The sequence below is a fragment of the Filicampus tigris genome, chromosome 10, assembly GCF_054856515.1.
Source record: "Filicampus tigris isolate MCC_2025a chromosome 10, RoL_Ftig_1.0, whole genome shotgun sequence".
Taxonomy (NCBI): domain Eukaryota; kingdom Metazoa; phylum Chordata; class Actinopteri; order Syngnathiformes; family Syngnathidae; genus Filicampus; species Filicampus tigris.
Window position 1 is genome coordinate 9,326,402 of NC_141226.1, and position 23,269 is coordinate 9,349,670.

The 23,269-nt window shown below is 39.6% G+C and overlaps 1 protein-coding gene and 1 pseudogene across 2 annotated transcripts; both read right to left on the minus strand.

Moving 5' to 3' along the window:
- LOC147140716 (uncharacterized) overlaps positions 1 to 23,269 on the minus strand; it is a 195,878-nt pseudogene that overhangs the window by 25,885 nt on the left and 146,724 nt on the right.
- On the minus strand, positions 1,799 to 20,764 carry LOC147140717 (major facilitator superfamily domain-containing protein 8-like). 2 transcript variants are annotated; one of them, XM_086044100.1, is made up of 11 exons: positions 20,671 to 20,764; positions 20,092 to 20,277; positions 18,275 to 18,337; positions 18,060 to 18,179; positions 17,174 to 17,253; positions 14,349 to 14,640; positions 8,311 to 8,420; positions 7,193 to 7,406; positions 3,690 to 3,812; positions 3,287 to 3,417; positions 1,799 to 2,223 (listed from the first exon to the last, which is right to left on the minus strand). In XM_086044100.1, exons 1-11 carry the CDS (start codon positions 20,744 to 20,746, stop codon positions 2,143 to 2,145), a joined length of 1,476 nt encoding a protein of 491 aa, XP_085900226.1. In that variant the 5' UTR covers positions 20,747 to 20,764; the 3' UTR covers positions 1,799 to 2,142. The 2 variants fall into 2 exon arrangements, with proteins under 2 accessions (XP_085900226.1, XP_085900227.1); XM_086044101.1 differs by having other exon boundaries at positions 8,311 to 8,384; positions 20,671 to 20,746.

Consider the following 23,269-nt stretch of genomic DNA (forward strand, 5'->3'; position numbering starts at 1 on the left):
GTTTAGTTGGGAAAAGAATCACTTTCTTCCTCAATTATGCCCCCCTGCATCTTCTACATGAGAGCAACAGTGCCCCCTTGTGTAAGATTTAGTAATCAGGAGGTGAACCCCATCAGCTCTGCAGGTAAAAGGATTTCAACTCCTGTCTTGGACAAACAGAGGTGGCACAAGCACTCAGTTTGCACTGTCATTAAATGTGTGTAGAAGAAGTAGAAGTACCGGTTCAAGTCCTTGACTAAAAGGGGGAATTTGCAGTGATATGAATGTAGCCTCACTTCACTAAAATCCCCCAGTCTTTTATTTGTAATAATGAAAGGTTATTATAACACTGAATGTTGTTGGCGTTAAGTTTCATTTTGGGGAATCAGTCAATTTTGTACAAAAAAGGAGGCGATAAACGTACCTGTCGAGCAGAAATGTTGCTAATTCCGTGTTGCCTCTGAGTCTCTCAGCTAGCTGAGTTCCCTCCACCTCTAATAGGCAACTCTTATTTTCATCCTTGTTTTTCTCGGGATATGGCCAATTCCTTCTTTCGTTGCTTATTCGTTCTGCTTCTGTTTGCTAATTTATGCTCTGTTGTTGGCAAACAAAAATTGACATTTTTCATATTTTCCAGAGGCGGCAATTCTGCCACAGTTGTAGCAAAGCTCATGAATCGCAAGGTAGCAGGTCAGTGCAAAACTGTGTGGGTGTGCCCACCAGAGCTGGGTATTTTATTTAAATTTCCCGGTCCATTTATTGCCTTCAGTCTGCAGCCGTGGTACCATTCTGCTGTCCGTCTATCCACCTTTTTATCCGGCCGTACCAAATAGTAATTGCCTATAGGCCGGTCCGCTTATCATTTTAAACGGGCTTCCGTTAGCGATGCGATATTTTAAACGAAAGACTCGCCATGGCATGGAAGTCTCACCACGGCCGGACTAAATTTGTCTCCTTTTAGGACCCAGAAGCTTTCAAAAAGCCTCGGCCGCAGCCAACGGGAAATGGAACACTTGCCGCGGCCATTGAAACCTCACCGCGAAAATAGAAAGACAATAGACAGTTACATAGACGGAAAATCTGTCTATTGTTTATTGCCTACAAAATAGACATCCGTCCTAGGCGGATAGACGGACCGGTCCGTCACATCGGTGGAATGCCCACCGCTGGTGCCCACTGTGAGTGTGTACATCAAATGACTGACAGCTCTTCAGTCATAACTTCTGTCTCTTATTGGTGTTTTTTCCTCAGGCGCTGTGCTTTTTTGCTAATGGAATTAGAGGTACAAGATGGGGCGAGAGAGACCTGATATTTTTTTAATTAATCATTTGAATTAACTATCAGGTTATACTAACAGTTTTAACATATATGACAAAAAATATTGTTTTTTAAGGGACAGGGCCAAAAAAGAAAAAAAAGATTCAGAGGCACAAATAAACATTCACATGCGCATGTGTTTTGTTTTGTTTTTTGCCGATGTCCCTTTAAGGGAAAAAGAAATTACAGACTAAAGTACAAAAGTGAATTTGATTATTTTTGTGTCGATTACATACAATACCCGTTTTAATAACTTGGCATGAAGGGGGTGAAAAATCCTCTGAAAAATAGTTTCCCTCTTTGATTTATTATGAAGAGCAAAATAAAACACTTAACACTTAAATATAGGTTAACCAGGACTGAACTGGCAAGATGTCCAGCATGAGCAAAACCAAACAAAATACTCAATTAGTTAATCATACCAACCGGGAAAAAATATACTTTACCTTCTGTATATGTGTTTTTTTTTTGTTGTTGTTTTTTTTTGGGGGGGGGGGGGCAAATTAGACGGAATTTTTTTTAACACCAGAAACTGGTGTTTTTTTACGCTGGCACAACACAACAGATTAAAGTAAGGAGTGGGAAATCCAAATACCTGTTTTCAAAAGCAGGAAGTATCTACAAGTAAAAAGTCATCAGAAAAAAATAAATATATACTGAGCCCCGCAAAATCCACTTGTACAAAGTACACAGTACACAGTAACAAAGTCTTTGTAACTTCCCACCACTGATGACAGTATAGGCTTTTTTTTTCAGTCCCGGCTTTTCCTCTGTAGTCCACCTGCATTGATCTTCTTGGAGATGAAGAGCCTTCCCTCTGTGTGGAGGCTCTCCAGATCTTTGTGTCTATCCTCCACAGTCAGAGCTCCGTGCACACTGCACAGCTCTGGGCTGAGTCAGACGGCCGTACGACAGCGCCGTCATAACCTGGAATATATAGAGCACGCGATACCCTCTTCAGAGAATAGAGCAGCGAGTAAAGGCTATCAAAGACATGCTGAGTTAAGGCCTTTATCCAAGTATATCCCAAAGCAGTCTTTGGTTGTTGTTTTTTTCACTTTCAGGATGTGGAGAGGTAAAATTACATTTTGAGATTTTGAAAACAAGTCGATGTCTTACTGTAAAATCCTCTGTCTGTCTACAAACTTGGAATGTTGTGTAAAATATAAATAAAAACATAATACAATGATTTGCGAATCTCAATTCAACCTTTATATGATTGAGTACACCACAAAGACAAGATATTTAATGTTCAAACTGCTAAACTTTGTTTTTCTGTAACTATTCACTCAGTTCGAATTTGATGCCTGGTATCCATATAAATAGCTCATTTATCTATCTAGCTAGGTATAGCTAAATTATAATTACAGCAAGTCCTTTATTTATACAATCTATCATATGATTATATCTATTCATCCATATATTTTCTATATAATCTTTTTTTGGGGAGTTCATTCCAAGAATGACAGACACTTTCCCCCCTCCAGTGTGAGGTGCACCTTTTTTGTCTGTGGATGCCATTTTTTTTCAATCTTTAATTCTTTTTGTGTCAAATTTTGAAAGATTAGCAGCTTTGCCTCAGAAATCTCAGTGCTACATCTCTTTCGCTTTGAACTCCACCAGAAACGTCGGATTATCCATTTCCTCTTTTTTTCTTTTTTTTTGGATATAATTTTCACTAATTTGGTTCGTAGGTATAAGTTCTACCAACCGGCTTTTCGTGGAGTACAACCTGGACTGGTCACCAGCCACAGGGCAGACAGACAATTATCCACAATCACATTTCGAGTGTTATTAAGATAGCATTTTTGCACCCGAAGTGCTGCTTTTCTATCAACAAGAGTTTTGGCAGCATCTTATGGCACATTTCAGAAAAAGCACAGAAACATAAATAAGCGAGGAGAGTTTCCGCAGAAATACGTGATTTCATGAATAACAGGTTGTTCAGTGTAAAACTATACAATGAAAACATAACAAGAGTGATACTTACTGTGACCATCAAGAGAAGAGCCAACATCATACCGATCATTATGTATAAATGATTGGTCAGTCCTCCAGCCCACAAAGGACCCATGATGGTGGCAAGGCCCCCGACTGATCGTCTTATACCTTGGCTGAATCCTTTAGATTGAAAAATACAATGATTGCTTGATTATTATTATTAATATTATTATTATTAATTAATTTGTTTATTTATTCATTTTTCATTTGACTGATAAGTTAACTAGATAAAAGTACCCTAGAAATGTAGTAGGGAGTAGTCTGTTATACAGTAAAAGAATTTTTTGTGTTGTTGTTTTTTTTTTTTGCTTAACTATATAGTCTCCTACTGCACATACGGGAAAAAAAAAAACATTACTGTGGTTGAGCTACATGTGTGTGGTCAAGGTCACCTTGTGTTTTCTCCGCTGTCACTTTGGAGAAGAGCGACACCTGAGACACGGCCACGAATGGGAGCCCCAACAGCTGCAGGAACACGCCAATAATGAAGGCTGACAGCTTCCACTCATAGCTACCTAGAAGTAAAGCATGTTTATTTTTATAGCACCAGTCATACACAAGCAAATGCAGATTACTTGACAGAGACAAATAATGATTAAAACATGCATAGGCTAGCATAAATGAAACGATGAAAACCAAGGTAAAAACCAATATACTGTATTTAAAATGAGGTTATGTACCAATTGACTCAAAAGTTTATAACTTCAACGGCTATCTAGTGAGTTTTCTATGTCATTGTTTAAATTTAGAGCCAGCAAGGAGGACTAGTGGTTACCATGTCTGCCTAAGTGTATGTAGTGTATTTGGAGTTTTCATTTCTTTATGATTTTTTTTATTTTAATTTTGATTTTAGTTTCAAATGTATTGTTTACTTATTTAAAAATAAATTGTTCATTTCTTAAATGAAAATTGTTCATTTAAAAAAAATAGACGGACTAAGAATAGACGGAAACCCCTTCATTTAGTCCGCCATTCCTCTGCAGTCCATCATTAGTCTATTCTTTCGCAGCAAGGCTTTGATGGCCGCGGTGTGCACGTCAAGGAAAATAGCGGGTTGTTGTTGCTTGGAGGACAGATTTGAATGAGGTACCAGGTTGTGAGCATGCTGCACAGCACAGTGAGTCAACACTTTTGTTCAAATATCGGCCAGTGGGGGGTTTGAATTGGTTTGATTGGTAGTTTGAATAATGCACCCAGTATTGCTAATGTGATTGGCAGCTAATGCGGGATGGATGGGACTTTGAGGGCATGAAGAAGTAGAAACACACTGTTATGTTGACAACCAAGTCGACAAACCCGAGCGAGAAGCTAAAAAAAAAAACGACGGATAACGTGTGAGTCGCATGCAAGGAAGCTGAGTGAATGCGGATGGCCGAGAATGTGGCAAGGACGTGTAGATTGAGGTTTGCAAGGCAGACGTTATCGCTTGCTAGCTGTAGCTAATTCCGGGCTCAAGCGACTCCCGCGATTACATCGCCCTGACAGACGGGGACTTCGGATCCGCTCCTATCAAGTTTCAAAAGAGAGATTGCGGCGCTCTCAAGTCCCCCACGAAAAGTTTCAACGCTCTCAAGTTTAACAGTCTTTTGTCGGACTCACCGACGGACACCCGTTTAAAATTAGAGGCGGACCGGCCTATAGATGGGTACTATTTTTTTACCAGTGGGAAAAAAGACAACAAAAGGGTACCCTCGCTGCTGACGGATTAAGGTGCAGTGAGGCTTCAATGGCCCCGGCAGGGCTTCCGTTTCCCGTTCGCTACACCGAGGCTTTTTGAGAGCTTCTGGGTTCTAAAAGGACCCTGGCTGCGGTGAGGATTCCATGCCATGGTGAGTCTTTTGTTTCAAATATCGGTCAGCTGGGGAGTGCGAGTGGAAGTTGGTCGAAGCTGGTAGATGGAAAAGCTCACGGAATCACGTTTAAAATGATAGTCGGACCGGCCTATAGGCGATCTGGCCAGACAAAAAGGCGGATGGACGGATGGCGGGAGGTGATAAACGGACCAGGATTTTTAAGTGCATCTGAGTCAGCTACAGAGCTCAAATGCCTGATTTTTGTAATATTAAAGACATGAGCCCAAATCATACAGTAAATCCACCCATAATGTGACCCATTACCTCTGCATCGCAAACGGGTTAATGTTTTTTGTGTATTTTCAGTACCACAAGGAAATCTCCCAGACACGCGTGGGAAAATATGTTATGAGAAATATATAATAATAATAATAGAAATAAAGGTTGGCCTTTTTGGACTTAATTCCAAAATGCATACAACACTGCTCTTTATTAAAAGAACACCATGCATACAATATAGAAAGGCGGTGCCAGCATTCTCCTTTACGGACACAACCCCAGTTATAAGAAGGGTGTGCACACTTATGCAACCATATTATTTCAGTTATTAATTTTAACTTCCCCCCTCGAAAAGGTTTTTCAAAATTCAATTGCATGGTCACATCAATAGTCAGAAAACATTTGAAATGATTTATTTTGGTCTCATTTTGCATGTCAGTTAAACCTGTCATTTGAACAGGGGTGTGTAGACTTATCTCCAGTACATTCAATACAGTCCATCCAATACAATCTTATTGGTAAATCTCAGTTATTTACTTGCTTGTAGACTGTGATGTTTTATTCACTGCTGCAGCCCTTCCTGTGTCCACAAATGTTTTGGCAAGAGCACAGAGAGCTCTATCTGAAAATGAAACCTCTGCCAAGCTCCCATTTTTGTTCTGGGCTGCTCTGCATCACGCACATGCTTGTATGAATCTGTGCCCACTCAAAAAAATGTTGAATGTTCCTCTCTCAAGTGAAAGCCTGTAATCTCATTTTCAAAATGCAATTCGATCAATCAGACATGCTTCTAAATGGTCCGAGACAGAATCACGTTTGCGGGTACGTCAACATTGAGATTGGTTTCTTTGTTTTGCTGTTTCAGCTGTAACAAATAGTTTACAAATGTATGATACGCTTTAACAAATAGCATTCTGGTCTAATAAGATTACCGTAATCCCTTTATACGTACTCAGGCAATTTCCCGCCCCGGCACCTGTCGTTTGTCATCACAGTGATAAACGTGACACGCCGAGGCAGACGCGCACCGACGTGGAGACACAGGATCCAGTTTGCCTCCATGAGCTCCAGATGGCCTCACAAATGCTGAGTGATATCATTTACAGAGCACATTCACTGCAGAGCAGGGCTTCTCAAGCTTTTTGCGCAAGGACCCCCCTATAGTCCTGGTGCCAATCAAACAGAACTACCATGTGTACTGCTAAATGTCATAAGAATTAAAAGCTTGCCAATTTTTAAGGGGAAAAGATGTAATGTTACAGTAACAAATACTTTTTGGGGGACAAAAAAGTTGTTATGTTAGGAGAATAAAGCTTTAGGCGGGGCACTCCCTGAACTGGTCGCCAGCCCATGTTGTGATTAATTCCTGTAAAAAGGGGCAGAAAATATATGTAAAAAATATAATATATTTATTCTTCTCTCTGCTCCTTTTCATTTAAATTGTTGTTTTAAATTGCTGTTTAATCATGTCTTCTATATGGAATAAATTTAATAAATAGCCAAAAAAACAAACATAAATAGATAAATAAATAAATGGGGGTCAATACATGCCTGTCACCATTTAAATTTCTTCTGATTAACCCCAAACGAAGCTCAGGTGTTCTAGTAGGCTTAAAAAAAAATCAAATTTTTTATTTATTTATTTATTTATTTATTTTTATAACCTGTACAGGTTATAGCTCACATTAATGGTGGAAAAAGTTTTGAAATGATTTATCTTAGTCTCATATTTTCCACCCAAAAAAGAAACGCCATGCATTGAGGGTATGGACAATGAACCACAATAAAGCGGGCGAATATTTGTTGCCTGGGCTTGTTAGTACCTCGAAGGTTGCAGAGGAACACAAGGCACCAGATACAGGCGGTGCAACAGATGACCAGGCCCACAGCCAGCACTGCACGGTCAGCCGCCTTCCCGCTCAGCCAGCGAACAAAGAGGAAGCCCAGGATGACTTCGACCCCACACAGGCTGTACATCACACTGTTGCCCAACTCGCCGAAGCCGAAGTAGTGCTGTGTCAGAGGAGTCACCATAGTCTGAAACGTATGGTTACAAGGTCACTTGGGTTCATGAAATGCTTCAGTCAGTGGTAAGGAAGACATCCTCATTAGCGCAATTCTTCACAAGAATCGCATAGACCAACTAGAACGTGTTTTTCATTTTCTCATATTGAACAGATGGTAATCCCGGCCAATAATGTCCGACCGCTCTGTCAAAGCATTTAAACACTTTGGGTATCATTTCCGTGACCACAGTAAATCCTGCCTCCCTTCACTGACTGCCTGTGAACTTTAGAGGTCATTTTTAGATTCTTTTATTTGTTCATTTGCCTAAGGTCAGCTGACCAGCTGCTATTGGGCTTGCCGAAGTCGAAGCAGAAGCTTAGATGTATAGAGCTTTTCTTTATTGCTGGTTCTAAAGTACGGAATGACCTCCAGTCAGCATCTTACAATAATGAATGCACTTTTTTTTGTAATAAAACCTCTACCTTGTTTTAAGATTAACATTTAGTGCTGCATCTTGTGATGGTACTCAGAAGCCTTTATGGAGCTTGTTACTTGTGTCAACCTCTGCGGATGATGACGCAATGCAAAAAAAGAGGAGATTTCAATTCATTAATTGAGGTGTTAGCGTTTGCAGCAGCAACATGGAGTGGACACGGAATCAGTTCTTCCACTTCTGTTTTTTTTAACACCCAAGTACTTCAGTACAGAATGTGAGTATATATTCTGCCTATGGGTAAGATAAAGTACATTGATGTTCTTTCTTCTGAGATTCTAAATGTTCTTTCACATCAGTTGAATTTTCAGAATGACTTATCTGTTACTCAAATGGATCCATTTTTCAGGGCGGGATGAGGTTAAGACTGTCTAAAACAGCGTGAAATGTAGACTTTTGGGAATTCCGGCTGATGGGTGCAGGCTGTGTGGCAGTTCTCACCTCCAGCGCAGTCTGATTGAAGAGAGTGATGAACTGAGCTGTGAGAAGAACAATCACCTCCTCCCTCAGGAATTCTAAGGAGTGAACGACAAAAATGAGAGCGAGATGTACTGAGCAACCAAAGAAGGAAAAAATATAAAATCAGCTCAAGTGCTACCATTAAATCGAAAGCTTAAACTGGCAATTTATGCCGAGAAGGAGAAGCTCCAAGAGAAGAAAAAAAAAAAGTTGGTGCGTTACGATTGAAGAGGCAGGCTGTGTACATCTTGGCCTGTCAGTGCTTTTTGTGGGAGATTGGCTTGCTTCTTTTTCTTGTGTCCAAAACGCAATAAAGACAAGAACAAAGTGTATTCTAATCAATTCCAAATTTTGATCCTATCTTCTGCAGAAGGAATTGCTGAGAATGGACTTGTAAAGGAGCAAAGACTGAGCTACTATTGCTGCTAAATTGGGATGTGGCTTGGCCAGATGGCTGAAGGGAACTGCTTGGTATTACAGCCCTGGATGCACACACACTTTCTATGCACAGTAAATCTATAGTTAGATCTGAGTTTGTTCATCAACAACCAGGGGAAAATGTACACTTGCCCAACACATTAAGTAGGCTGCACCTGTATGCCTAACATATTGATATCTAACACATGAAAAGTGTCAACAATTGCCTTTATAATCCAATCCGAACAATGCGCATAAAAAAAGCGTACCCCAAAAAAAATTCGATCAAAGTTTTTTAAAATTGATTTAAAACACATGACACGATACAGCGGTGCCTTGAGATGCAAGTTAAATTTATTGTGTGAGTATTCATGTAACTCAAAACATTTGTATCTCAAATCTTTCCCTTTTGAAATGAACGGAAATGCCATTAATCTGTTCCAGCCCCCTCACAAACAACAAACGTTTTTGTAATTTCTATTAATAACTTCAAGAGGATTCTATAATAGTGTAGTTTATACAAACATGGACTGTAGTAATAGCATAATTACAGAGACTGAACAAAATAACAGTTTGTGCGTAATGATTAATTCATTGCAGCTCCAAATGCTGTGGCCACCATGGGTACTATCATACAGTCAGACACAAACGAAGAAACGTTTCACAATCACTGGAAGTGATTCAGTCACTGCAGTAATTTGTCATTTCTCACAGAAGATAAATAATATATGCCTGTGACCTTTGTTCATTTGTTTGTTTACATGTGTTGTTACCCAGTTTGCGTTCCAATATCCATTGCTTGAAGCATTAAAACACTGCCATGTACATGCTATTCATTAGCCTGTCTGTGGCTTTTACCATTATGTGTTAGCATTAGGCTAGCGGACTTCAAGGCAAAGTTATGTGGCTGTTTTGAATACACAAAGTGTAATTCTGTTTGTTTTATGCTTAGTTTGATAGTAACCTTCAACTAGGAGAGGCAGGAAACAGCATGAGGCCTTTTTAATGAAGAATTGTTCTCAGTCTGCCAAACTGCAGCTTGGAGTGAAATGAGATGAGTTGAGTTCACAGCCACCGTAAAAACACTCATATGTCAAATTTTCTAAGTCAAAGCAAAAAAATCGGGCATACGGCGGCTTGTCTCTCAAGGCACCACTGTATTGTAGTCATTTCATAATCACTGTAAGTATATTTAACATTGTAGTGTTGTAGTTTATTATTTGGGCAACACGGTAGTCAAGTGTTAAGCCAGTCTGCCTCACAATTATTAGGTTCCGAGTTAGGCCTTCCTGTGGGTATGTGCACTCCATACTTTTGTATTGCAACCAACTGTAAAAATTATGTACAGCTTTAACATTAAAATATGCTTAAATAGAGTCAAAATTAATAAACAAAAAAAGACTCTACAGCTAATGATTCGATTAAAATGTATTGCACATAAAAGTTAAATACCATTTGTACCTGAATACATGTTTAAAAAGTGTTTAAAGATTAAAGACAAACATTTTGATCTTCAGCATAAAATACAACTGAACTCTACAAGGCCGGGATTCAATCGCGTACCACTAGAGGGAGCTCGTGTCACATTAGTGGTACACAGGTCAGCTTTAAAAAAATTGTATGCGCCAGGTCACACTTACTGACCCTGTGGTGATGTTTTTTTTTTATGCATACCATTGAACTTTATCACAATAAAATACATGTTGAAATGCATGATTAACATTTGTTATTGTGCAATCAGAAGTTCAACGCGTCTGTAAGGATGAGCTATAGAAACTGAGAATGTTTACCCACTGTCAACTAAGGTTCCTCCGTGTCCCTGATTAAGCGGTATAGAAAATTCTTCTTCTACACATTTATAGACTTGGACACACAGAAGAGGATAGCTCCTGTTATTTGACGCCGCCCCTCCCACCGCCACATTGATCAGCTGACTGATGAGCACTTTCTCTGCGGTTTGAGCCGATAAACAAAGCTCTCGCTGCACGCTACTGAGCCAAAGCCTTCGTCTGTAGAGTACTGCAGGCTAACATTACAGACAGAAAGTTACTGCAGAGCCTTCCGCTACTGCAGTGACTGTCGAAGATCAACCCCTTTCAAAACCAAACAAGAACGGAGTGTTGAGTCTATGACTATTTGAAGAAAGAAGATCAATAATTAGAGCTGTCTTGCTGCTGGGAATGCGCATTTTCCCTTCTTTTGGTGCAGAGGATTCTGGGCTGGTCGTAACTTTTCCCCACACAAGAAAATCAATGAGAAGAACGTAGAGCACACCACCATTTCTTTCTCCATTTCGAGTCAACACAGCATGCTTAGTCAATAGTGTGCTGTCCATCTAGCCATTCCTTTGCCACATTTTCCCTGAATGAAAGAATCAATATCTGGTTTGACACATGCACACATACTGTACAGTACAATACAAACATAAACACAACAGTATGGAATATAGATAATCAATGCAAGCGTTCAATGGCTGTTTACGTGTAAACTGACACTAATCTTGTAGGGCAGTTTTTCCCAACCTTTATTAAAGCCAAGGCATATACTGTATTTAACATCCCAAACATCTCACAGCACATCACTGAAAAGGTCACAAAATTAATGACGATCATGTCTGAAATCTCTCATAAATGTACTTATTCAGTTTGTAATCTGTACTTGTTTAGATGAACAGAAAAAGCTATTGTTGTGTTGTACTTTGTATTATGCAGCAGGTGGGTGGACAAGTTAATTGTTCTGCTGGTCACTATGACGCTACAATATATAGGTAAATAAAAAATAAATTAGATGTATAGGCTTGAATGGCAGATTTTTTTTTTTGCTTTCTTACATACATTACTTCACCTAACGTGATGGGAACAACTGGGTAAACAAAAATAACAGTGAATAAAACATATCATGGCTATAAAATGTCTACACAGCCCTGTTTCAAATGGTAGCTTTTTGTGATTAAAAAATGGATATAGATAAACAAATTTTCCATCATTATTATGGCCGATAACATGTAACACTTGTACTTGGAATCACATTCAAACTCATGGTAAAAGGGAATCAGCACAAACCTGTCACCACTTAAATTACCTCTGATTAACCGAAAATAAAATTCTGATGTTCTACGTGGCTTTCCCTGCCTTTTTAATTTATTTTTTCTTTATTTCCTTCAGACATTTAGCAGACGCCTGACAGTTTTGTGCTAACACTGACTGCAATTTGGAATTATTCATCATTCCTAAGGCCTCATTTTCATCTGAAGAAAAACAGCCCCAAAGCATGTTGCTGCCACCACCATGCTTCACTGTATGTATGGTGTTCTTTTGGTGATGAGCGGTGTTGTGTTTGAGCTGAAAATTTCACCCTAGGTTTCACCGGATATCACATTTTCCCACATATTGTTATGGTTAAATGAAAATGTATCTAAAATGTATAAACAAAATGTATAGAAAATACCGTACATGTGTAATAATAATGAGATGAATTAAAAAAAAAAAAAGTTTTGTTTCAGAGTTTAGAGCTCTATTTTCAGGACCAGTGCAAGTCTGTGGCAAGGCGCGGTCTAAATCTGCACAGGGGTGTGCGAGACTTTGTTTTGGTATTTTTGCAGACACAGACAACTTGGCAAAGCTTAAAATGGGTGTTTTGAGCTATTGTGGGAGTGGCCACAGCCAATTTGTTTCGCCGCCTATAGAAGGGGCTGCTCTCATTTCCTTTAACCCATTAAGCCCGGGAGCGCATAACCGCGTTTCTACCACTAGAGCCGGGAGCGCTGTTGCGTCTTTCTACCTTTCAAACCCGGGGAGCAGATACGTCACCGTCCTTTTTTAATCAAATTCCTTGCTCTTAGCACACTTAATGCATCAGAATATACACGTGACGGTGTCGCGAGACCGCGGGGGATGTCATGGAATTTTTTCGAGCCGTAGGTAGGCTAATGGCGGACGCTGTCGATCGCCAGGAGCTCTGATTAAAGTAAGTAACGGCAGTGATATATAGACGACGTGCACGACCAGTGGAACCAGTCGGACGTGATATGATATGGTTTGTAGACAATTACGATGTTGACGTCTTTGTAACAGAATAGAGGATGGTAATTACTACTCGATTTTTAAAAAAATTCAAATAGTGCTTCTCTTGCGCTGACACGTTATTTTTACATCTTCGATTGAAACAGTAAGTAATAATAAATTCTGCCTGTGTGAAAGTCACATGTCTAAGCTCTTTAATTCATTTGGAATTATGTTTCTGTCTGCTACAGGGGCTGAGATATGAATTATTTTGTAAGTGTTGAATTTCTTGGAAAACGTCAGGTTTTCAAGGGTAATTCCAAAGGCGACCTTAGGTTTTGGGGAGCCGTTGAGAAAGGCGCTTTAGGCCTTAATGGGTTAAAATCGCAGCGCGATAGGTGTACCTTAACACGGCAGAAGGAGAAACACACTTTCTGGAGTTGATGCAGGAGGTCGAAGCATGCAAAGCATGTTTATAAAGAAATGCAAGCAGACCTCCACGGATCATGTAAAGTTGGCCCAGAAGATCACAGATCTGTGAAGAGGGCTCTTCCATTGGATCTTACGTATCTACCCCTAGCCCCGCCCCCTATATCTGTGCCACGGCCAGTGGGATGATTTTAAAAATCTATAATAAAGACAATAATAAAGAATTAATTGAATTGATTTCTGCAATGATTCAGATGTTCAATGCAGGCCTTTTGTAATATTTATGACTGAAATACAATGACATTCATTAATCATGTCCACAGAGCTCAGAGTCTGTCTGCCTGCACCTTGATCAATTTTACAGAAAAAGGCATTACACTACCTGCGCCAATATTTAGATAAGGTTCCGGCAGGTGTAAAGTTTAGTCTCGCTGCAATGTCTACGAATAGAAAGCCCTAAGGCTAGAATACCCCTCCCACACGCATTAACCACATTGCAATTTGTTTAAACGCACTTTTTAAACGCTGTCACACATCTGAACACAAGTAAAAATTGTAAGCATAAAAATGTATAGAAACATTTGAAATGTTGAACAGAAAAGTCTCCAAGCAAAAGATTATTGTATAATGGTAAAATGATCTCAAGTGTCACCCGCATAATAAAATCGGAATAATCAAAAAACATCTAGTACTCCATGAATGTCCATTAAAGGCCTAGTCTGGGGGCGCGTTAAAATGTGGGATGTTGGGATTGGATTGTTATAAAATGATTTTATGTCTGGAAAAAAAGATAAGCAAGAATAGAATGATACAAAATAAGAAAACAATGCAATAGACAAAAGCATTTCTATTAGTCACACGTAATAGTTACACTTCTGGCTGACTTATTTCCTTAACAGGAAGCCGATTTAAAAACTTTGTTTTCATAATTCCCCCCAAAAATGCGTACATAAATGTATAGAAAATTGTGGGATGTTGAACAGAAAAAGATGCAACATAACGATTATGGAATAATCGGAGATGGGCCCAAATGACACAGTCACATGTGCAGAATAGAAGTTTATATCTATGTAGGACATATGTATAAAACAAATCTGAATTTTGGTGATGTCTCTTTTTACCTGAAATTAAGCACTCATCAGTCCAGGCAGGCTTTAAAAAATGCTGGCTCACCTGCACTGATGCTGAAGTTATCGAACGCTTCGGATTCAGACAATGAGGCCTCATGGAAAGGTTGCATTTCAGATGAGGAGGAGATCTCCGTTTGGGTGGGGGTGACAGCTTTGTAAGTGTGCACCTGAATTCCATCCGAGCCGATCAGCGGCTCTTCCTCATCCTCTTCGTCTTCCTCCAGTTTCAGGTCCATCATCAGGACGGCCCCCTCTGTGGTTTCGATTGCCGGTAAGTCCCAGTACATTGCCAGGACCACAAATTGGAGCAGCAGCCACAGCAAGCACATGAAGATCTGGGAGGAAGAAGAGGAAAATCATTCAGGAAATACATAAAGCGGTACCTGTACCAAAAACACGGGGTAACAATTTGAAAAAAAGGTATCGTTGAGTTAGATTTCATGCTGATTAAAACTAAAATTGGCATGCTGATTCCAAAATTGCAGTCAGTTTTTTCCTAACACGCCCATTTTTTCCCTCCGCAGCTTAACAGATAAGCAAAATTCCACTGATTAGCTGTAGTAAGACTTGCCAGTTTATTACAATTGGACTCAAATACAGCTATGTGGCAACTTGTTTGTGCAGTCACAATTGAGACAATTTGGGGAGAGGTGTGTGCGGCTCCCAATTGGTCAGAACTATCAATACCTGCGAGTAGTTGTATAGTCTATTTTAAAAATGTATCTGGATCCAGATTATATTTTTTTGCAACCACTTGACGAAATAAAATAGAGTAAATTTAATAAAAACCTTTTTCAGTGTACCCCCTGTGAATTTCTTTTAGGCCAAGTACCTCATCATGTGACTGATCCCCGCGTGTTTACGCAGGAGGGCTTTTTACTCGCTCGGACGGCGTGAAAAATGTGCTGCTAGCCGAAATGCCCACCACAGGCTCACAGGGCATCCTGCCTCCGTCGCCGTGGGCAGACGAAGAGGGGATGCCGACGGGCCTCGCTGTAGAAGGGGCGCATTGGATGGTGAAGTGGGCAGCGCTGGCGCACATGCTCACTTCAACCCCGGCGCTAAAGAGCAAGAGGAGCCATCTGCCCGAATGTCAGCGCTACGACTTAATTTGGTCTTTTTTGGGGGGGGTAGCCTGTAGAATGCTTGCCCCCTTCTTTTGCCCCCTGTTGTTGTAGCACCTTGGTGTGCTCAATTGTCTACCATTGTCAAAATGTGGCATTTCCTCAAATTAGCGACAGGTTTTCTACCCTACCAAAATGGCTTTGTTTGCATTTGGTGCAGGGCATTGTGGGATACGTGACGCCACCGTCCGAGCGCTATTGTGTTTCGTACGTTTCTGTACATTATTTATTACTTTTTAGATACTATTTTGATCGGAGCCAGTATTATAGGCGCAAGAGTGCATTACATGTGCTAATTTAAGTGCAGCTGTTTGTTATATCAGTGCAGTGCTATTAAAATATATTTTTTATTCATAGAAGTGATTGAAAAAATGCACCATTTATAAATGTATAGTGTGTGAACGCTTTTATTTGTTGGCTATTCTCTTTATCAAAATTGGTGAAAAGGATAAATATGCATGCTGTTCTGTTTGTCAATGTTGAAAAATGAGTGGAGCATCTCGGTTAGTGTTGGGGAGGGGGGGCCTATATTTGATGGTTAGCCCAGGCCTATGAGTAAAGGCGGCTCTGATTGGGCTTGCTTGAAGGCACCTCTGGGTGTACTTGAGATTTTATTCTTTTTCATTTTTTTTTAAACTTGGTTTTAGTTAAAATTATGTTATTGGTTTATTCTTTTTATTTTTCTGAACAGACACTGTATGTTGATAATGATTTTATGTGCACAAATCTTTTTTAGAATAAAGTTAATTCTTTTTTCTTTTTTTGTTGTTTTATCTTTTCATTTCCAAATAGTTCTAGAGATACGACTATAGAATAATTATCAACATATAGTGTCCTCCTATGGGATCATAATAAAGATGAGTAAGAAACCATTAACTTAATTTTAACTAAAAACAGATCTACTACCGGCATTATTTTTACAGATCGACTGCTACTTTTTAACTCTATTTTAAAATCTCAAGTACACTCCTTGAAGAACTCCCGGGTCCCCATTTGAGAACCACTGCCTACTGTACCCAAAAATGAACCCAAAGGTTAAACCAAAATTAAAGTACTTAATTTTTGCATACAATTAAACCCCTAGCAATCATACTTTTTATGTGCTTGTCCCATGGGGATGGATAAAGTTATCTGAATTTTGACACCCCTGCAGTACAAGAGTGGTATAAAATATTGCGTGCTTTTTAAGGCAACAATGCTCAATTTTCATTGCCTATAATTTTCAATTAACATTATTTTTATTACTATGTTTTTCGAACTGCATTGTCTTGTATGAATTCCTAATATTAGATCGCAAAATAAGGTAAACATGATTTGGGCTAGACTTCGGGATCCTAAGAAGTAAATATCCGCCATCGAATGAATTATGGAAATTTGGACTGCTTACGGAGAGTGCTGTTTGCCTCTTAGCACAGCTGTGGTGCCCTTGAGCAATGCACCAAACACCCAATTACTTGAGCATTATGCTGATATATATGCAAAAACAGGGAAAAACAACAAGCGTGTAAAACTGTACTTCCCCTCGAGAGAATAAAATGATTGTTTCTCCTCTTTTAAATTATGCACCAGTACCAAATGGAGGGTCGATCGACGCGTGTTGTTGAAAGTCTTAGCAGCAAGTTATATTCTTACTCCGAGGGGGTAAAAAAGCACTAGACGAAGGAGGAGCGTTCAATTTCTGCACATTGCTGCTTGCTGATGAGGTTTTGAGGGAACCTTAGATTATTGATTAGGAAGCTGTTACCCCAGGAGATGTAAACTTGTTGACAACAAAGGGTCCAAGTTTGAAATTACACAGCCGCAGAAACAGGTTGAACGCCGGCCCTGGAGAGACAGGAGGAAGTTCTTTAAAGATGAGACGGAATAACACAACAGCTCCACCTTGTAGATATATATTTTTTTCTGTGTCTGATATTTCCTCACAAGGCTCGTGCGGTGGAGGGATGGCGAAGGATGAGAGCCTGTGTGTGCATGCGTGTGTGTGTGAGTGTTGTAAACACTATCAGAAGCACTGACCTGTTAATCCCATGAAATTGTAATCATTTATTCTCTATTATTTATTCTCGTATTCACGTTCTCATTGGCTCTATTCTCTTCATTTTGTAGCGTTCCTCTTGGCTGCACTTCTTCCAGTACATGTATGTAAATGTTAACATTTTTTTGTCCAATCAGATTTCAGCCTCTACATATTGTCTAGTGTTGGCTCAGGTAACTCAATTTATCGTCACTATCCATCCAGATATGGTCAATTGCAGCTTGTTTTTTGGAGAATCAATACTACTCTTCTGTTGTTTTTTTAACATTATTAACAAATGTCTGGTGTTGAAAATAGCTTGAATTGTGCAAGGTTGGTCATAACAAAACGTGTTATAGTCAACTTCTTCGTCTAGAGAAGACATCCGTGGCAATCTGGACAAATTAATATTTTCAATAATGAGCATGCTTGGTGAGTATGATGTATTTGCATGTTTTTGTCATGTTGTCACCTGTTCCAGATGGTGTATGCACTGCATTTTGTATAGTTTTGATGGTTTCTGTAATTCCAGCATGTCAGTGGTTGTACTAAGCGTTGGATGGAAGTCAGCAGCTGAACGCCCGGGTACCAAATGCACGGGTGGGGGTCAACTAACCCACAAGTAGGCCTGCTTGACGACAGGCCATGATGGCTGCAAAGATACCGGCTCGTTCCTCGGGCCGGGTGCACTGAGTCAGGAAACCGAAGATGGAGGATCCTGCTCCTGCACCGACACCTGAGAGGAAAACAGTATCCAGCTATAGCGCACACTAAAGTCCTGATAGGCAGCTGCTGTATTTACGCACGTGTGTGTGTGTGTGTGTGTGCCACCTGTCACAAGGCGACTGCTTACTAACAGCCACTTTGAATAGCCAATAAAATACATGAAGTTACCTGAGAAAATAATAAAAAACAACAACCATTAGTAGGTGCATACCGAGAGTAAAAACAAACGTATTAAGGCAGAAGTACACAAAAGACCTACAGTATTTCTCTCAAATGTTGTTGTTTAAGTCGGTCCGAATCTGTGTTAGTGAGCAGTTTGCTTTCTCCTTCCGATCCACCTCACAGGTGTGGCATATCAAGATGCTAAATGGACAGTGTTGCGCATGTGTTGGTTAGGTCCGGGGGGTTAGAAAACAGATATTTGATTGACTGTTGCCTGTGAAGTGTTAATTCACTCCTCTTTAGTGTCTATTGCAGGTAAGTTGCAGGTGAGATATATTGGTATAGGAACTACGACATGCCCATCCAGTTGTTAGTATTATCATGATTTTTATGTTTTTTAGATCATCTCAGTGGCCGGTGTACACCTTTTTTGAGGGTGTTCACTAATGCACGAGTGGGATAGCTGGGATAAGAGGATAGATTATGGTGACCAGATGTCACGGTTTAACCGGGACAGTCCCGATTTTGAGCCTTGTGTCCCGAATCCTGGCAGATTTCGCCAACCCCATTGTTTTTTCCCACTTTTATGCAGGTCCCATCCCAGTGTCCTGTTTTTTTTTTGTTTTTGTTATTTTAGTCCAGTCAGCAAGCCAATTGTTTGGGCAATGTTTATGTCAATCACACAGTTGTTATAGCACTTCATACAATAAACAAATTAAAAAGTGATTTAACTGTTATATTCCTTCCTATTTACTTTCACATTTGCATTCTCATTTTCATCCGCATCTAATCGCTGTTTTCATCATACTGGAACTAGAACGGGCTTCTGTGTCTAGGAATCATGGGAAATGTTGTCCCTCTAAGCTAATTCTGTGCTTGCCAGTTAGACCCAAACTGAGCTTTTCTGGCGGCATATTTCCAATATTACAATGTGGGACCGATCCGAGGTATATGGCATAGCCAGCTTCCAAAAGCTGCCGGGACCGAGCAAAAAAAATTGGGGAATGGTGAATGCGACTTGTGTAGCCTTTGTTGAACTGTCAACCAAGATAGCATTTATCATTAGCTAAAGTAATAACACAACCACCGGTGACCAGAGTGGTTAGCGATTAAATTTATTGTAAATAGCTCCTGGTGAGAATTTATTGTGTATTTGATTTAAAGTAAAATTGTGGTTTTTAATTTTGAAATTTAAGTCACGAGCGGTTACTACCAGCTTACGTTGTCTGTTGCCACACCAGCCAAGCGCATTGACAATGCTCCGATTTGCACTGAGATATCTCCATGCAAGATGTGCATGCATCGCATTTAAACGGAATGAGATGGAGTCGGCAGTGTTCACATCCACAATGGAGCAAACTGCCATTTTTTTAATGTTCTGGCTTGTGTGCATCTGCAAACATTCGGTCTAACCAGCCTCTTCGCATTGTCACGTGAAGCGCAGTGCTGGATTTGTGTAAGTCACGAAAACAGAGCCCTTTAGCTACACGTTTGAGCTCTACATAGTTGTCAGTCTTTGGAATCATTTTCAAATATATACAATGTATTTAAAAAGATATCTCTGATTTCACTCTAGATGGCCTTTAATATACATTTTGTTTGATGAAAAGAGATCCCAAATTCAAATACAGTACAGCATGTACCAGCGCTATCCACTTTATATTGTCATGAGAATAGACTCAGGCCGACAGCTGAACTGAGACAATGAACCATCAAAATATCACGTGACATGATTATGTTCATGTGGATTTGAAACTCACCAGCAATCTCAAAAAGATTGGAGAAAAGAATAATGGGCTTGGTGGTTCTGCTGCGGTCTGACCAGCAGCCAAATAGCGGTCCAGTCAGAAGCCCGCTTAGACTGAAAGCAGACAGACCCAGACCCAAGAAATATGGAGGCGCCTCTAGGATCTGGAGATATTGCCATATTGTAGGCAGAATGACAGCTGAAAACACCAGAAGGGGATCAATAAATGACCACAACAACTTCTGAAATGCTGTATGTCAGTAAAATCGGATGAAAACTCTTCAATGGGATGATGAAGCCAACATTCTGGAAAAAAAAAAATGTCCTGCTCTAATGAGGTTATTTTCAGAGTTGGCAGAAGTACTCACACTCTGTGCAAGTAAGTAGAAGGACAGATACTTGTGTAAAAAAAAAAATAAGAAAAGAATGGCAAAAGTAGAATACTGACGCCACTCAGTTACTTAATTTGCCAGAAACATTTAGCTCAAGTCAAGCTCGAATGGCTGAAAAAATCGACTTAAGAACAGTAATGAAATATTTGTACTCCATTACTTCCCACCACTGCTTATTTTGAAAATCAGGATGAACTTACCATACTCTATGCCGCTGAGCATAAATATTAGTCCAATGGTGATAAAAGTTAGATTCCTCTTCTGGAGATTATCCATGAAGCTGTGACTTTTTATACAATGGCATCTGTACATGTGCTGCAGAAGCGCGGTGCAGTGGTAAAATCAGATAATAAGACACACCACATTTCCAATTACAGTGCCTTACCCTGACCATAAAGGGAATGTGTTGCACCATTTGAAAAAGTCCTTTTAGAGCATGATGAAAATAGAGATTGTGTGTTGAAACCCCGCATGGGCTGAATGAAAAGCTGGTCAGAGCACATCAAATCTGTCCGGTCTGAAATGGCAGCAGTACTCCATTTGATTTTCCATTTGGCATTTATGTTAAAGATGAAATTCTCTTTGACTCACATCGGAGATGAAGTGTGGCGTCACGCTGTGAGCCTGACGATCAAGGAAACGTCTTGGGTTACCAGGTGAATTCAAGTACACTGAGCTATATACATTTTTAATTTTGTTGTCTACAGTTTCATCAAACGTATCGAGTGGCTGGAAAAATCGAGGTAGCCAGTGAGGTATCTGCTCCATTTGTAGTTTTTAATAGTTAAGTTCGGGTTTGGACATGAGAGCACACAACTAAGGAAATCTACTATTTAACACGCCAAGTCAGGGGCATCCAGTAATGCCCGTGTTCAATGCAGCGCTTCCTATATGGGCTGATTTCCTTACTTGTGCCTCAGTTGTCGGCGAAACTGAGGAGAGCGTTATTTTGTTGTTGTTGTTTTTTAAGTCTAAATTTTGAGTAGGACTTGGCTCAAAATTGCCCTCTGCAAGTTTTAAAAGCAGTTGTACGGGCATGGCCGATTCAGGGCTTCCCAGTGACTGGTTCTCTCTCAAGCACTGACTGCAGTGCTGTTGCTCGCTGTCAAGAAAGTTGTCTAAGCATGCAAATTTCCTGAAAAGTAGTCATTTTACAGATGCAAGGATTCAAGCCGGCAGCGACGACTTATGCAAAAATGCTTCAATAAAGGTTGAAAACACTGTATTATTGACATCATCCTGATAAGTGTGGCTGTCATACCATTTACTGTTTCCCATGTCGAAATGTCATCAAAACACCACAGCTCACGGTGGCTCCAGAGTTTTGATCACTTCTATATTATTCTGAGTCAAGCCCTCTTGCTGTGTTTCATAGCAGCTAACAAACCCGGGGAAGAGTTGAATAATCCTTGGCTGCGGATGCCTGTAGCTCCCTCTCTCAGGCACAGTTAAAACAGCCACTCTTACTCAATCCATCTGTCTCACTGTTTTAGTGGACCCTTGGGCAGTTGGTTGTTTCATGAAAAAGAAACGTTGGCAGAGGAGTTGGCCCTCAAAATAATTAGTCTGTATAACTTATTGCAGGCCGCTGGTCAGAAACACCACCTGCTTTGCCATCTCTCTTTCATCAAGTTATATTTTATTATCTAACCATTGTTACTTCATTCACTCACTAGCCATAATGATAATAATAATAACTAAAATAATAATATTATATATATTATATATATATATATATATATACATATATATATATATATATATATATATATATATATATATATATATATATATATATATATATATATATGTATATATACATCCCAACTATTCACATTGAATTCAGATCCCCAAAATATCTTTCTTAAAAGGTCTGTCTTTTCTCTTTCTGCTCACCATGCATGCCACCACCCGCACTGCAAAGCAGAGCAGTTTTATTAACCACTTTTTCCCCATAGTCTGCACCACTGTTGGTCGATCTTTTTAATTTTCTGCCCCAAATGACTGGAATATTCACCAACAAATTGTTGAACTCACCTCATTTATCCCAAAATCAACGTTTCAAAGGTTAGTGAGAGTACACTCTAAAACCGTTCGGCCAAAAGTAAAAAAAAACATGTACTGATCCAATATTTGGGTCAATTTGACCCAACTTCCGATGGTGTAATGTAATGTATTATATAACTATCAGGGCTCTACAATAACTTTTTTTACGAGGAGCACAGTGACCCCTAACCTGAAATTTTAGAGGTGCAAGTAGTACATTTTGAGGCGCACACAGTAAATGAACTAAAAATGCATATTTCCACTCAGTTTCACTCAATTACTGATAAATGGGCTGATGTGTGGAGCAGAAATTTGTTAGCAACAAAACATATTATAGAATAAATGTTTTGTTTTGTTTTTTCAAACCTGCAAATTTACGAGTGCTGAACTACGACTGTGCGTGGTTCACTGTCCACTGAAATAATGGAAATAATGTCGTCTCAATTTATTTTCTAATTTGATTGATGTAATCTAATCTGAGTTTAGTTGAAGACAAGAGATATGATTCTGTTGTATGAACACACAGATTAATTATACCTTCTACCATCTAGTGGAATAACATTGAAATGTTCTGCCTGTCAGTATCTGTTGCTGGCATGGATAGATGAACATTGATACAGGTGTTTTTGTCAATAAATGGACATTTTCTGTCCAATTCAGTGTAATCTTATCCTTTCCAGTGATTGGGAGTCACTGCAATATTTCACAATTTTGTCAAGGGGTGGCACATGTATCAAATGAGCAGTTTATTGC

What these genes read in the sequence shown, in the direction of transcription:
- LOC147140717 (XM_086044100.1), bottom strand. Translation starts at nt 20,746, where the DNA reads ATGGATAATCTCCAGAAGAGGAATCTAACTTTTATCACCATTGGACTA. An exon ending in GCTCAGCGGCATAGAGTATG is followed by an intron (nt 20,278 to 20,670) that starts GTAAGTTCATCC and finishes TGGTGTTTTCAG; the next exon opens with CTGTCATTCTGCCTACAATA. An exon ending in CTCTTCTCTTGATGGTCACA is followed by an intron (nt 2,224 to 3,286) that starts GTAAGTATCACT and finishes TATATATTCCAG; the next exon opens with GTTATGACGGCGCTGTCGTA.